This window comes from Eulemur rufifrons, chromosome 16 (assembly GCF_041146395.1).
Source record: "Eulemur rufifrons isolate Redbay chromosome 16, OSU_ERuf_1, whole genome shotgun sequence".
NCBI classification, from domain to species: Eukaryota; Metazoa; Chordata; class Mammalia; order Primates; family Lemuridae; genus Eulemur; species Eulemur rufifrons.
Window position 1 is genome coordinate 41,597,168 of NC_090998.1, and position 15,700 is coordinate 41,612,867.

The window sequence follows — 15,700 nt, forward strand, 5'->3', positions numbered from 1 at the left end:
CAGGTAAGACTTTATTGTGTGCTTGGGTGGGGTAACCCTCGCTCCTTGTGAGGTAGGGAGGCAAGGTCGCAGCAGCAGGAAGCAGCCCTCTTGGGTGTCACTCTGAAAATGAAGCAGGCTGGTGACCACTCCTCTGCAGTGGCTTAGTGCCTTTCCAGGCTGCTGCCTGACAGAGCCGCCCCCAGTTCTCACTGTCCTCCCTGGGCAGTGCTGGTCCCAAAGAGTCCGGGGTGGGAGTCCCTCATTCAGAGAGCAGGACGGTCTGCCTCTTGAAAGCAGGGGTTGATGGTGGTCGTGATGGCACTTTTGTAGAGAGGATTGCTGTCCTGGGGAAAGACATTGCAAATTATGAGGGAAAATCCCAGGATTCCTTGTCCCCTTCATCTAGTCCTAAGAGGCCAGCCTACAACTTAAGCAGGATCCTAGGAGCCAATGGAAGTCAGCAGACGGGTGGGAGGAGTCAGGGCTGAGCTTGGGTGACGAAGCAGAGAGCAAAAAGGGGCCCAACCAGGGGAGGCAAGCAAGGACAGCCCAGCCGGGTGGGACAGGAGGCAGGCTCCTCACCTGCTTCCAGTTGAGTTGCTGCTGCTCCTTCTCAAAGCGACGGTATTCCCGACGGTCATAGATTTCCACTGAGAGCCGGTAAGCCAGGACCAGCCCCAGTCCCACTGCCACGATGCCCCCTATGCAGCCTAGCACAATGGTTCGGGTATGGTCTGCTCCCTCTATAGGGAAGGAACAGGACACAGACTTCTGGGGGCTGGGGCATAGGGACAGATAACAGTTGCCCACAATGTGTCCAGCCCTTCCAACCGTGTCACTGACAGCGAAGGGAACCCAGTAGGATCCAAGGTTATCGTCACTGCCCAGGGCCTAGTCTTGTCCACTTGGTCCATCACCTCTGCCCCTGCCCTGAATTCAGAGCTCTGCTTCAGCCCCCAGTCTGGTTTCCCATTAGCTTCAGCACACATCCCCAGAGTTCTAGGCCCTGCGTCAAACTTCCAGGGCTCCACTTGGCATCTCCACCCACTTACTGTCTTGGGGTCTCACTCTCAGTGTGACCCTGCCTCCAGCCTCATCCTCCACCAAGAAGAAGAACAGCTGATTATCCAGGGTCCTGTCTTTGCACCAGCCATCATCCAAGATAGGGGCCAAAGCCAGGGTCACGTTGGCATGGGCACAAGCTGTGCTGCAGTTGGGGGCCAGGGGGCCAGTCCCAAAGGCCCCACACTCTGCACAGTCCCTGTGTGGTGGATACCAGTGTTACCAGCTGGGTGGTTGTCACCCACTAGCCCCCACCCACAGCACAAGCAAGGAGAACAGGCAGACAGAAGTAGCTCCTCAAGCCCCACCGCGCCCCTGCTCCCAAGATGCAAGACCTGAGGCCTCACCTGTGTCTCTCGCATGGTGTCTTGCAGCCTGGGCACTGGTCACACAGAGCACCGTAGTAGCCGTCGAAGCACTGGCAGCGGTTGCATTTGCATTGTCCGTGCCCACTGCAGAGCCCGCCCTCGGGACTGACACAGCTGTCTGTGTCCCCGCTGCACTCGCATGCTCTGCCCGTGCGGTTGGCGTGACAGTAACATACTCCACATTGGCAGCGGCCAAAGCCTGGGGCAGAGCCATGTACAGGGTGACAACCATAACTCCCCCCCCCCCCCCGCCACCACAGGCCCATGTATTTAGTCGCTTTCAAGTGTGCCAGACACATGCTCTAACCTAACTCATAACACCAAAATCTTCGACATGTGCCATCGGTGCCATGAAGCTCCCAGAGCCCAATTGCCGTGGAGGGCCCCTCAGACCCTGCCCTCCTCCCAAAGTCTGCAGGTACCTCCACAGAGGATGCCCTCGTGTCGCTCACAGCTGGCATCATCACACTCGCACAGACGCCCGGAGCTCTGTCCGCTGCAGCTGCAGCGTCCACACTGGCACCGTCCCTTTCCACTGCACAGGGGCCCTGTTCCATTGGGGGCCCGGCACCCAGACTCCAGATCCGGGGAGGACAGCTCAGCCTCAGAGCACTCACAGAGCCGACCCAGGCGGCCGGCATCACAGCTGGGAGGGAAAGGCAGAGGAGAGAGAGGTGGGTCCAGGAGTTTGACCATCCGTGACCTGTCTCTCCCAGGTTCCTCTAAACCCACGTTCTTGAAAGAGTTGGAGAGAGACGAGTGGCTGAAGGGGGGCCAGAGTGCAGTGAAGCACGAAGGGGTGGAGGAGTGAGAACGTTCTCATCCAGGGGAGGGCTTGGGATATCTAGGAGACTCCAGGGGGAGGGTGGAAAGTGAAGGAGGAAGACTACAGGGTTGGTCATTTGTGGGGAGCCAGGTGGGTGAAGAGGGAGCCCTCACCTGCACACCCCACACTGTAGGCGTCCCTGGTCACTGCAGTGGGGAGCCTGGGGCTGGGTGTCACTGCAGTTACAACCACACAGCGTATGCAACTCCACAGTCAGCTCCTCAGAGAAGCCAAGGGCCCGGAGCCTCAGGAGATGGGGCTCTGGGAGGCAGTGGGTAGCTTGGAGAGTAACCCAGAAATTCACCTGAGGACAGTGTGGGCAGATTATACACACGTGCACACCCCAGCCCACTGATCATCCAGATCCTTTAATGGATAGGCCAGGCACAGTGGCTCATGCTGGTAATCCCAGCCTGGGCAACATAGCTAGACCCCGTTTCTACAAAAAAATTTAAAATTAGTCAGGCGTGGTGGCCCACGCCTGTAGCCCCAGCTACTAAGGAGGCGGGGGCAGGAGGATCGCTCAAGCCCAGAAGTTCGAGGCTACAGTGCACATGATAATGCCACTGCATTGTAGCCTCAGTGACAGAGCGAGGCCCTGTCTCTAAAAAAACAAAACTCAAACACCACATGTACTCATTATTAAATTGGAACTAACCAATGAGCACACATGCACAGAGGGAAGTAAAACTCAGTGGAAATCAAGCACGGGGGAAGGGGAGAAAACCTACTTAACGGGTACAATGAACACTATTTGGGTGGTGGGCACACCAATAGCCATGACTCAAGCATTACCAAAGCAATCCATGTAACCAAAAACATTTCTACCCCCTTAATATTTTAAACATTTAAAAATAATTAAAGGATTGGATCATAACACCCATCTCCCAGAAACACGCCAGAGGAAGCCACTCATTAAGTCCCCTCAGAAAGGCTGGATGAAGGACTACACTATCGGCTATCACGTTGTTTTCAATGCCTACCCCCACCTTTTCCTGCCTGCTTCAATTTTCCACGCCCACCCCCCACTTCCTCCCGCCTATCCTGGAGAGTTCTCACCGTCTGGTTGACTTGGACTTGGCTGCACTGTCCCCGATCCGCAGCCTCACCCTCCCTCTTCTCAGGACCCCCACACTGGGACCTGTAAGAGATGTGGACCCCAGGAGGGAGTGAAGAGTGTTCGAGGGTCACAGTGGATGACAGGCTCTGTGGAAAGAGAAGGAGTGGGCAACCATGTGAAGGCAGGACCCACCCTACCTCTGCCCTCTCCAGCCATTCCCGTTCTGCCAGCACCCTGCCCTCTGCCGCCCGGGGCTCCTTCCGTTCCGCCTCATCGGGAGGCATTTCTGGAGCACGTGTGAGAATGTTGAGTGGAGTACCCGGTTCCAGAGGCCTCTAATGCCGAATTGCAAGGCAGCTGCCAGCAAGGGCTGGCCAGGTGCTGTAAATGTGCAGTGACCATGTTTGTCAAACACCAAATCAGGACACATAACCTGGGTGCGTGCAAGGTCTAAAGGACAGATTCATCACACCGAGTGTCCTGGGAAATTTGATACAGTCTCACATTTTCTTGCCATGGATTTAGGACATGGTCCCTGTCCTCAAGAAGCCTACAGTCTAGTTGCAGAGATAAGACCTAAACCCAGGAAACACTTAAGAATGTTTGTGGTTCCTTCTGCCCGTACAATTCTATGGTTCTTGTGAAGAATATCTCTGAATGGTTTAGAAACTTAATGAAGGCAGGCTCCAGATCTCACATTCTTTATGTACAGACTGACTGGGGACAAATGCCAGCCCTTCCATTTGTTATCTGTGTGATCTCGGGCAAGTCACTTAACCCCTTGTGTCTGTTTCCTCATCTGTAAATAGGTTAACAGTTACGAAGCAGGGGTTCTGTTGGGGTAAAATGAGGTAGCAAACAGTGTGTGCACCTAGGACAATGTTTGGTGTGAAATAAAATCTCAATGACTATAACTTTCCTTTCTTACCCAAAGCAGGGCTCCATGCTCTGCACACGGCAGACACTTAAGATTTGTGAATGTGAGACTGAGTGAACTGTTAATGACAGCCACATGCAAACTTTAGGTAGGATCTGTGGAATGTGAGACCACAGCTCGCTCCTTCTTAGCTCTGCCATCCCACCTGAGGGTCCCCTTCCACCTCTCCCCAGTGCCCACCCTCACCGCCGTTCCCTCACCCCAGCCCCTCACATTGTAAGCGTCCATGATGAGCTGTACCACATTGCTGGAGTCCTCGCTCAGCTCCCCCACTGCAGACTTGGGAATCAGCTTACTCAGCTCCTGAGTTACAGGGAGTTGAGGGAAATGGTGGGTCACAGCTCTAGGAAAATGGGCTCCTGGGGGTCTGGAAGGGAAGGTGTATGGGGGCAGAGAATGGATCTTTGCAGGAATTGAGAAAGGCTGGGGTGGGCCTAGGGGGTCTGACATTTAGCTAGCTCTCACCTGATAGACGGGCAATGTGGCACTGGTGACAGCAAAGATGGGTTGGATGTTTGCTGCAGAGAGGGCCTGGGCTACCTGACCCACAGACGGGTAGTCCTGGGGGAGGGAGCAGGAACAAGGTGAGCACCACAGGTTTCCCCCACAATATGCAAGGTCCCTCCACCCAGGGAATCCAGGAACCAGGTTCCACCAGCTGGAGGAGCCCTGGAGGCTTGGTAAGGAATAGAGATGAAATAGAGAGTAGGGTGACAAATAGGTTTCCTGTCTGAGCAGCTGGGGAGACATGGGTGGAAGAACTGCTGGAGAAGATGGCAAGCTATTTACAGGGTGGTCACCAGTGAGGGGTAGGGGTCCTTGAAGGAGAGGAGGGATGGCTCAAATGGGGAGGGGAAGGTTGAGGGTGGGGACTCACAAACTCTGGGCTTCGACTGTAGAGGCCATTGCTGTCCAAGTGGCAGTGTCCATCACTGGGCATGAAAATGCCACCCAACTTCCCATCCCCAGCTGTGTGGAATGTGTCATCTGAAGTGAACACCAGCAGCCGGGACACATTTCTCCAGCCAATCTGCTCCTGGGGTGCAGTGGGGGCGGGGGTAGGCTATGTACAGGGTATGGCCCTTGAGCCACCCCAGCTCTATGAGCCAAGGATTCGGCCGGTCCCACCCTGAATCAGTTTATTCGTCCCCTTGCCTAGAGCTCCTTGCTTCTCCCTGCTCTCCCCAGCCCCCAAACCAAGGCCACTGCTAGTGGAGGGAGGCCTTCTTATGAATTAGGAAAATATGCATCTTCCTCAAGGTATTTTACTCCAGTCCACCAAGTAACTGTTAAAATAAATATGCAAGCGACAGTGACTACGGTATGAATGTCACCTCCTAGAACTGTGCACTACACAACCAGAGTGGGCAGTCCTGTTCCCAGACAGTCCTTCAGCCTCAGATCCCAGACCCACCTCCTCACCTGGCAAAGTGCAGCCTGCAGAATGGCATCGAAGCCACCTTCAGGTGAGTCCAGGTTGCCGGACACACTCTGGCGCCCCACCTCCCGCTCAAAGGCCTGGGCGTCCCCCGTCAGGGACAGCACGTGGTGAAAGCTGAAGGGCGACTGGCAGCGCTCCACCCGGCTGGGGCAGGGGTGGCGCAGCTTGGAGGGCACTGTGCTCACAAAGGGCAGCACCGTTTTATCGACGAAAGAACCAAAACCTGGGAGAGGGGAGGATGAAATCTGTGCCAGAAGCCACTGGGCAGCAGCAGGACGCTGCCGGGGTCACTGCGGAGGACTCCATGGGAAGTGGAGGGTGGGGAGGACGATCATGGACAGGGTGTGCCCATAAGGCAGGGATGCAGTAATGGGTAAGGGCATGGGTTGAGGCCACCCGGCTTAGGGAAGTAGGGGTGGAGGTCATTAAGAAGAGAGCACAATGGGGTCACAGACAGGGGCTTCCTGAGGGCAGAGGAAGAAGGCCAGGGTGTAGGGTGTAGCAGCAGCCTGAGGCAAAGGCAGTGGCCTTGAAATGAGGAGAGATGGCACAGAATTCAGAGCCAGGGACTGTGTGTGGCATCTAGGCCTTGTCCAAGAGACGCTGGCATCAGGACAGTTTCCAGGTTGGTAGGTGCAAGACAGCTGTCTGACCCTGGGAAGGTATCTGAATGGTCTCTCCAGACTCAGACCTCCCAGAAAGTGAGGGGTCCTACTGGACAGTCTCTTAAGTCCCCTCCAGCTCTGACCCAGAAGATGAGTGTCTGTGGAGAGAGATGCAGGAGCCTGTGGCCTGGCCAGGTCTGTTAACAACTGGGAGAGGACAGGTTGGGGCCTTTGTGAGTCCGGGAGGTTGGCAGAGGCTAAGGCGGTGGCTGAAGTTAGAGGCAAAGGCTGACAGGGTTGGGGTCAGCGCTCCGCTCACCAATGCGCACGGAATGGGTGACCTCCTGCAGCCGGACCAGCAGGGCGTGCCCGAGCTGGCGCACGCGTTCCAGGTCATCCTTCATGGAGTAGCTCAGGTCCATAAGGTAGTACAGGTCCACTGGGTATCCCGCGGCACGGAGGAAGCGGACCCGGAGCTGCTGGGGCTCCCCTGGCAGGTGGGTGGCGGGCGCAGGTCAACGAAGCCCATTCGAATCCCAGTCTAGACCTCTGCCCGGGCCCCGCCTCCCCTAACTCACCGGGCCGCAGCGTGACCCGGACCCTCTGCGGCGCCAGCTGGGTGGCCCCCTCGCCGCGGGCGCCCTGGCGGAGCGGCTCGTCCTGCAGCACCTCCTGCCGGCTGCGCGGCTCCTCCAGCTCCTCCCGCGGGCAGCCTCGAGCCAGCAGCTCGTCTCGCCGGGCGCAGCGCCGCGCCTCCGCCTCCCCCGACGCCGTGAAGTTCTGCTCCGCAAGGGGAGGCGCGTCGGGACCCCGGTCACGGCCCCCCAGCTCCGCTCCCACAACCACCCTGCGACCTGGCCACCTCTAATCCCCGCCACCCCAAGTCAATCCCCTGAGCCCTTCTGATTCCCTGCCCTCCTCGTCAAGCTACCTTGAACTATGTCCTTTCCCCCTTGTCAGAGCCCCCCACTTCATATAGAAGTCCACCCTCCCCTCCCCTTATCTCAACTCCCCTTTTCCCCAGCCACCCACCCTTCTCCTCCCCCTAGAGCCACAGATTTCCTGTTGAGATGTCAGGGACCTCACTACCACAAAAAAGTTGGGGAGCCTAGCTTCCTAGGCCAACCTCCCCTGCATGCTCAGACTAAAATTCGAAGGGGGTCAGACTAAGACCTCCAGTTTCTGGGAAGGGAAAGGTTAGGAACAGAAGAGGAGATGACACCTTACCCCTAACTGTCTAGTAACCCTGACCACAGGGGAAGGAAATGGTTACAGCTGCCTCTCAGCTGGCCCGGCTGCCAGGCCCTAATCTGGGGATTGGAGGAGGCAGACACAGACCCAACTGTCCCAAGAGGCCTAGCTCCCCAGCTCCAGACTTGCACCTCTGCCTCTCACCTACCCCAGATTTGGAGTCTACCTGTCCTGTCCTCCCAGATTCACCATGTGCCTTTGTCCTGGCCCTCTCAGCATCGGTAGCTCTGCCTCTGCATGAGTTTGCCCTCAGCTCTTATCTCCTGGCCTGTGCTGATCTAACTCTCCATCTTCTTGTAAGAGAGACAGCTCTGCCCACCTCCAGCTCAGGCACCACTCTTGTGCTCTGCCAATCTATGAGGCCTGTCTCTTTAAAGCATAAACAAACAACAGCCAGGGAGGTGACTACTCCCCAGCATCCTTCTTGGCCACTTAGATAGCTCAAGCCCACAGGTTTCCAACTCCTTCCCTTCTACCTGCCCAGTCACAGGCTGCTACACACCCGGGGACATAACACCCCCGCCTTCAAACACAGACTCAGAGACCCAGTCACACAATTTCTGCTGTGGACTGAGCTCTGTCCCCCACCACCAACAAATTCTTATATCGAAGCCCTAACCCTCAGTGCAATAGTATTTGGAGATGGGGCCCTTGGGAGGTAATAGGCTTAGATGAAGTCACAAGGGCAGAATCCTCATGATGGAATTGGTGCCCCTACAAGAAGAGACAGCAGTTTGTTCTCTCTCTCTCTCTCCACTATGTGAGGACATAGCCAGAAGGTGGCCCGTCTGCAAGCCAGGAAGAGAGCCCTCACACCAGAGAACCGAGTCAGCAGTATTTTGATCTTGGACTTCCCAGCCTCCAGAATTATGAAAAATGAATTCTTATTGCTTAAGCCACCCAGTCAGTGGTATTCTGTTATGGCAGTTCATACATGCACAACAGTTCCCTCTACCTATACGCAAACATGAATTTCCACAAGCACATACTTCTTACCAATTTATAGTCACAAGTCCTCTCCACTTATACACAAACAGATACAGACATAATCATACGTGCACAGGAAATTTGCATGCACGTGACACACACACAATCACACATAGGACTCCCATGTGCACAAACTCAGTCATGCAAGAGACTGTGGAGTGCACTCAGAAAATCATACATGTGCCTACACAATCACACACATATATCTAGGCTGCACATACACATACATATGGTTCAAAGGCCAAGGCCCATCTTTACCAGTTGCTTGCACCATGCACAGCTGGGGTGTGAGAGGATGCACTTCTGGCAGGAAGGGGCTGGCTGGCAGGACCCCGGAAGGGACAGCTCAGGATCCCCCCATTCCGTAGCCTCCTCTGGAGATGGGATCTTGTCATTCAACTCATGCTCACCTCTGCTCAGGGCCAGCAGGAAAACAAGGACCATTGACAAAGCCACCATGGCCTGTAATAGGATATAAAAGATGACATGTGGGTTCTCAGGAAAGACCCCAAGCTCTCAGTCATCTAAATTTAGCTTGTGGTTGCCACTCTCAAAATTCTACCCCAATTCTTTTCTTTTTTTTTTTTTTTTTTGAGACTGAGTCTTGCTCTGTCACCTGGGCTAGAGTGCAGTGGCATCATCGTAGCTCACTGCAACCTCAAACTCCTGGGCTCCAGCAATCCTCCTGCCTCAGCCTCCCGAGTAGCTGGGACTACTCCCTCTTGCTCAGGTTGGTTTCAAACTCCTGACCTCAAGCCATCCTCCCGCCTCAGTCTCCCAGAGTGCTAGGATTACAGGCATGGGCCACCATGCTCCGCCCTGTACCCCAACTCATAGTTTCACTTCTCCTGTGAATTCAGCAGTTTCTTCAAAAGGGTGGGAAGCGGCAGGTACCAGGCTGGGGTAGGGGCCTCAGAGAAGACCTGTCCTTCCTGTGTGCAGATCTCATGTGGCCAGGGTGAAAAAAATGGCCTGACAAAGGGTCTGGGGAGTGGGCCTGGAGCCACTAAGGTGTACACCCCACTCTATTCACCGAGTTTCCAAGCTGTAGTGGTGGGAGAACCAAACAGGAAACGGGCTGGATTCTGGTCCTGCCGCAGTCACTCACTGGCTGGGTGGCAAGTCAGACTTTCTCTCTGGGCCTTAGTTTCCACATCTGTAAAGTGAGGGAATTGATTAAATAATCGACAGCCGTTGCAGTGTTCACAATCTTGGATTCTAAATGAGGGAAGAGGGCCGGTGAGTGGGAATGAGAGGAAGGAAGGCTGGAGCAGATGACGGAGTGTGTGTGAAAGAGTCCAGGAAGGGTAATTCTACTTGGTTGACATGGTAGCAAGAGGAATGAACATTAGGCCACAGGAAGAACTCTACAGGTCTGGGATAAGGGAGGAAGGAAGGCCAGTGCTAGTAAAGATTTTTCTCTTTCCTGTACTTTGCACAAAGGGAATCTAGATTAGAGAAAGCAATCTAGGGTGGAGGCAGGTAATTCCTGGAATGACCTCCAGGAAGATCAGGCAAATTCCTAATTTTAAAAAATTTATTTTGGCCGGGCGCAGTGGCTCACGCCTGTAATCCTAGCACTCTGGGAGGCCGAGGTGGGTGGATCATTTGAGCTCGGGAGTTCGAGATCAGCCTGAGCAAGAGCAAGACTCTGTCTCTACTAAAAATAGAAAAGAAATTATATGGACAACTAAGAATATACACAGAAAAAATTAGCCAGGCATGGTGGTGCATGCTTGTAGTCCCAGCTACTCGGGAGGCTGAAGCAGAAGGATTGCTTGAGCACAGGAGTCTGAGGTTGCTGTGAGCTAGGCTGACGCCACGGCACTCTAGCCCGGGCAACAGAGCGAGACTCTGTCTCAAAAAATAAAAAAATAAAAATAAATAAATAAATAAAATAAAAAATTTATTTGATGCCACTACATCCTGGTGACAGAGCAAGATCCTGTCCCCCCCCCTCAAAAAAAAACTTATTAATTAAAAAATTGAATAGGTAATCCATTATCACACTTCAAAAGTCAAAAAGTTAAATCCCAATGGCGTTTTTTGCAGAAATGGAACAGCTGATCCTAAAATTCATATAGAATTGCATGGCACTCCAAATAGCCAAAACAATCTTGAAAAAGAACAAAGTTGGAGGACTCACACTTCCCAATTTCAACACTTACTACAAAGCTACAGTAATCAAGACAGTGTGGTACTGGCAAAAGGACAGATATATAAATCAATGGAATAGAATTGAGAAATAAACATCCATCTGTGGTCAACTGATTTTCAACAACGGTGCCAAAGCATTCAATGGAAAAGAACAGTCTTCAACAAATGTTGTGGGGAATACTAGATATCCACATGCAAAAGAATGAAGTTGGACCCCTACCTCACACTATATACAAAGATTAACTCAAAGGGCCGGGTGCAATGGCTCACACCTGTAATCCTAGTGCTCTGGGAGGCCGAGGCGGGAGGATCGCTTGAGGTCAGGAGTTCGAGACCAGCCTGAGTAAGGGTGAGACCCCATCTCTACTAAAAATAGAAAAACTTAGCTGGGCCTGATGTCATGTGCCTGTAGTCCCAGATATCTGGGAGGCTGAGACAGGAGGATTGCTTGAGTCCAGGAGTTTGAGGTTGCTGTGAGCTAGGCTGATGCCACAGCACTCTAGCCTGGGCAACAGAGTGAGATTCTGTCTCAAATAAAAAGAAAAAAAAAAAAAAGAAAGAAAACATAGGGGTAAATTTTCCTAATCTTGTATTTGGCAATGGATTCTTAGCTATAACACCAAAACAAAAGAAACAAAAGAAAAAATAGGTCAAACTGAATTCCTAAAAAATGTGTATATGTGAAAATAAGTATAGAAAAAGAAAAAATAGATAAATTAGATTTCAAAATTTTAAACTTTTGTGCATCGAAGGACACTATAGAGTGAAAAGACAGCCCACAGAATGGGAGAAAATATTTGCAGATCATATATCTGATGAGTATCCATAATATATAAAGAACTTTTACAATTCAACAACAAAAGGACAAACAACCCAATTAAAAAATGAGCAAGGGACTTAAATATACATTTCTCCAAAGAAAATAGACAAATGGCCAACCAGCACCAAAAAAGATGGTCAAAACCATTGGTCATCAGGGACTATTGGTCATCAGGGAAATGTAAATCAAAACTCACAATGAGATAATACTTTATATCCACTAGAATGGCTACAATAAAAAATGAAAAATAACAAGTGCTGATGAGGATATGGTGAAATTGGGATCCTTATACACTACTGGTGAGAATGTAGAATGGTACAACCACTGTGGAAAACAGTTTGGTTCTTCAATAAGTTAAATATAGAATTACCCTACCCTATGATCTGGCGATTCCACTCCTAGATATATACCCCAAAGAATTGAAAACAGATGTTCAAACAGAAACTTGTACATGAATGTTCATAGCAGCCCTATTCACAATAGCTAAAAGGTGGAAACAACCCAAATGTCCATCAACTGATGAATGGATGAACAAAATGTGGTATATCCATACAATGGAATGCTATTTGCCCATAAAAAGCAATGAAGTGCTGATACATGCTACAACATGGATGAACCTTGAAAACATTATGCTAAGTGAACAAAAGCAGTCATGAAAGACCACATATTGTATGATTTCATTTATATGACAACTAGAAAAGTCTATAAAAACAGAAAAGGTTGGGCACGGTGGCTCACGCCTGTAATCCTAGCACTCTAGGAGGCCGAGGCGGGTGGATCGTTTGAGCTCAGGAGTTCGAGACCAGCCTGAGCCAGAGCGAGACCCCGTCTCTACTAAAAATAGAAAGAAATTATATGGCCAACTAAAAATATATATAGAAAAAATTAGCCGGGCATGCTGGTGCATGCCTGTAGTCCCAGCTACTCGGGAGGCTGACGCAGGAGAATCGCTTGAGCCCAGGAGTTTGAGGTTGCTGTGAGCTAGGCTGAGACCACGGCACACTCTAGCCCGGGCAACAGAGTGAGACTCTGTCTCCCAAAGAAAAACAAACAAAAAAACAGAAAGTTACCAGGGGAGAAGGGGGAATGGGGAGTGACTGCTTACTCAATCAGAAATTTCTTTTTGGGGTGATGAAAAGTTCTGGAATTGGTAATAATGGCTGAACAATACTGTGAATGTACTTAATGCCACAAAATTATACACTTAAAATGATTAAAATGATAAATTTTTGTGTATTTTATCATAAAAAATCATTAAAGTTAGATAGTGAGAAATCTCCCACCCCAGACACCCCAGTTTCCACATCTACCCTAAATAAATATCATTTATTATCTTTTTTCTCATAACCTTTCTAGAGATTGTTTTATGGATATACAAATTAATATGAATATACTTTTCAAATGGTAGAATTCTATCAGTGCTAGAATACATACAATTTTACACAGTTTTATTTTATTTCTTTTTTATTTATTTATTTTGAACTCCTGACCTCAAGTGATCCTGCCACCTCGGCCTCCCAGAGTGGTAGGATTACAGGCATGAGCCACTGCTCCCTATTTTTTTTTTTTATTTTAACTACTTTTCTTAGAGATCTTTCTACTTTAGAAAATTAAGAAGTTCCTTGTTCATTTTTATGGCCATAAAGACTTCCACTGCATATCATAGTTAATCAGTCCCAGTCAGGCACGGGTGGCTGACACCTATAATCCTGGCACTTTTGGAGGCTGAGGCGGGAGGATCGCTGAGGTCAAGAGTTTGAGACCAGCCTGAGGAAGAGTGAGACCCTATCTCTATTGAGGCAGGAGGATCGCTTGAGCCCAGGAATTTGAGGTTGCAGTGACCTAAGATGATGCCACTGTACTCTACCCAGGGTGACAGAGCGAGACCCTGTCTCAAAAAAATTAATTAATTAAATAAATAAATAGAAAATAAAAAGACATAATCAGTCCCTCAATGATGGGCATTTAAATCGTTTCTAGGCCGGGCGCGGTGGCTCACGCCTGTAATCCTAGCACTCTGGAAGGCCGAGGCGGGTGGATCGCTTGAGGTCAGGAGTTCGAGACCAGCCTGAGCAAGAGCGAGACCCCATCTCTACTAAAAATAGAAAGAAATTATCTGGCCAACTAAAATATATATAGAAAAAATTAGCCGGGCATGGTGGCACATGCCTGTAGTCCCAGCTACCCAGGAGGCTGAGGCAGTAGGATTGCTTGAGCCCAGGAGTTTGAGGTTGCTGTGAGCTAGGCTGATGCCACGGCACTCACTCTAGCCCGGGCAACAAAGCGAGCCTCTGTCTCAAAAAATAAAATAAAATAAAATAAAAAAATAAATAAATTGTTTCTAATTACTCACTACAACAAATAATGCTACCATGAAATATCATGCATTTATCATTTTACATGTGTGCAAATGAATCTGTAGGATAAATTCCTGGAGGATGTGCAGGATCAATAGATCAGTGTTATTTATAATATTGGACAGTATTGCCAACACAAGCTCCTTAGGGATTGTGCCAGTTCACATGCCCTTTAGCAGTGTATGAGAAAGGCTAGCTCATTCCTTGTCACGCACCATCTGCATCACCCTCAGCCTGGACCCAGGCTCAGGTCCCGATGCTCTCCACGGAGTGTGGGGAAGGGGTGGGTGCAAAGTCGTTGACCGCCCCATCCTGCTGCCCACCACCTGTAACCTCAGGGGAGGTATGTAAGGGAGGAGCCTCCAGATACCCCCCCACACACCCAGAGGCCGCCCCAGCGCTGAGCCTCCCCGTAACCTCAGCCCCGCTTGCTCTGCGCGCCTGTGGTCAGAGAGGCTGGAGATGGTGCAGCACAAAACACGGTTCTGACTCAGCTCTCACAGGTGGGGCCCCTGCTGCCTCACGGGTTTCCAGGCTAGGACAAACACAGAGACCTCAAGCCCATTCGTCTCCCCTTAGAGGGGACCCTGGGACTCCCCAAACTTCCCCTCCCCTTCCTCCTAATTCTTCCCTCTTCTCCCCTCCTTGGGGACATATGCCCTGCCACCTGCTTATCTGTCTCTTTCTCTCTCTCCCCTCTCCCTCTGGCTCCTTCCTATTCAAAACTTCGATTACATCTCTCTGCTGCTTTTCTCTTCTCCATTTCTGCACAGTTCTTTATTTTACTTCCTTTTCCCTCCATTCCTAACCAGAGAATGGCCCAAGGTCACCCAGGGCACTAAAGGCAGAGAAGGGACTGAGACAGGTCAGGCCTCTTGGCCTGTTTGCCGCTTGCCTCCCTTCCAACTCAGGCACCATCACCGTCAAACGTGGTGTCTTCTCCCCACTAACCCCAATAGGCTCCGCCTAATCCCATTTCTCTTTCCTTGGGGGTCTTCTTCAGTCTTCCCTTCTTTCCCTGGACCAAATAGTTGTCTCATTTTTCTGGACTCCATTCTTACTCCAAAACACACTCTGTTGTCCCCCTCCACAGCTGAGAAACAGCCTCTCCCCAACCCATCCACCTCCCAAGTCAAGCAGAACCCTCTGCTGCCCACTCAGAGTTGTCCCAAGTCAAGCGGAACCCTCTGCTGCCCACTCAGAGTCATAAAGAGGGAACAGAACCGTCTCCCAGCGGTGTGCAGTCTGTGGCCAAGGTAGCCACCGGGAAGAAGTCTGAGCTAAGGGCAAAGCATCAGGCAGCAGGCAAGGAGGCGGGGAAATAATGCTGGGAGAACCCTACCTTGACGCCAGACAGGCACTCAAGTAACAGCACTCACAGGCCCCCACCTCTTTTCCCTCCCTCCAGCCCTACTCTAGGGAGATGGGGCAGGGGTTGTGAAACTGGAGGTGGGAACGGGGACAGGGGATCTTAGGAACGTGGAAAGGAGTCAGAGCCTTTCTCAAGTCCAGAGAGATCCTGGGTGTCCAGGTCAGAACCTTCTTCCCAGGAGGTTGGGATGAGGTGGGCGTAGGCTTGCAAGGAGAGGAGGTAAGAGGGCTGGTGCCCTGGTACTCACAGGTGCGTGCAGAGCGGCCCTTCCTCTGGAGGCAGTTGCAGCCTTTGTGTACGATCTGGGAGGCTGCAGAGGAGGAAGTGACACGCCCCGGGGTGGGGGAGACTGGGGTAGTGGGGGTGACTGATCTAGGAGAAGGTGGAGCAGATAGGCAAAGGAAGTAGATGATGCAGAGATTTGGAAGAAGTTCATTTATTGAGCCCCTGTCACATGCTGGACACTTCACATTAC

The 15,700-nt window shown here is 51.3% G+C and overlaps 1 protein-coding gene across 1 annotated transcript; it reads right to left on the reverse strand.

Moving 5' to 3' along the window:
* Positions 1-2: 2 nt before the first annotated feature.
* On the reverse strand, positions 3-15,522 carry ITGB7 (integrin subunit beta 7). Its single transcript, XM_069491823.1, has 15 exons — positions 15,473-15,522; positions 8,778-8,981; positions 6,860-7,061; positions 6,601-6,771; positions 5,658-5,899; positions 5,113-5,271; positions 4,701-4,796; positions 4,449-4,538; positions 3,298-3,444; positions 2,352-2,542; positions 1,835-2,058; positions 1,392-1,611; positions 1,035-1,243; positions 565-725; positions 3-326 (listed from the first exon to the last, which is right to left on the reverse strand). The coding sequence occupies exons 2-15, from the start codon at positions 8,976-8,978 to the stop codon at positions 246-248; spliced, it is 2,394 nt and encodes a 797-aa protein (XP_069347924.1). The 5' UTR covers positions 8,979-8,981; positions 15,473-15,522; the 3' UTR covers positions 3-245.
* Positions 15,523-15,700: the final 178 nt, after the last annotated feature.

What these genes read in the sequence shown, in the direction of transcription:
- ITGB7 (XM_069491823.1), bottom strand. Translation starts at nt 8,978, where the DNA reads ATGGTGGCTTTGTCAATGGTCCTTGTTTTCCTGCTGGCCCTGAGCAGA. An exon ending in CTACAGTGTGGGGTGTGCAG is followed by an intron (nt 2,059 to 2,351) that starts GTGAGGGCTCCC and finishes TTTCCCTCCCAG; the next exon opens with CTGTGATGCCGGCCGCCTGG. An exon ending in CGAGGGCATCCTCTGTGGAG is followed by an intron (nt 1,612 to 1,834) that starts GTACCTGCAGAC and finishes GCTCTGCCCCAG; the next exon opens with GCTTTGGCCGCTGCCAATGT.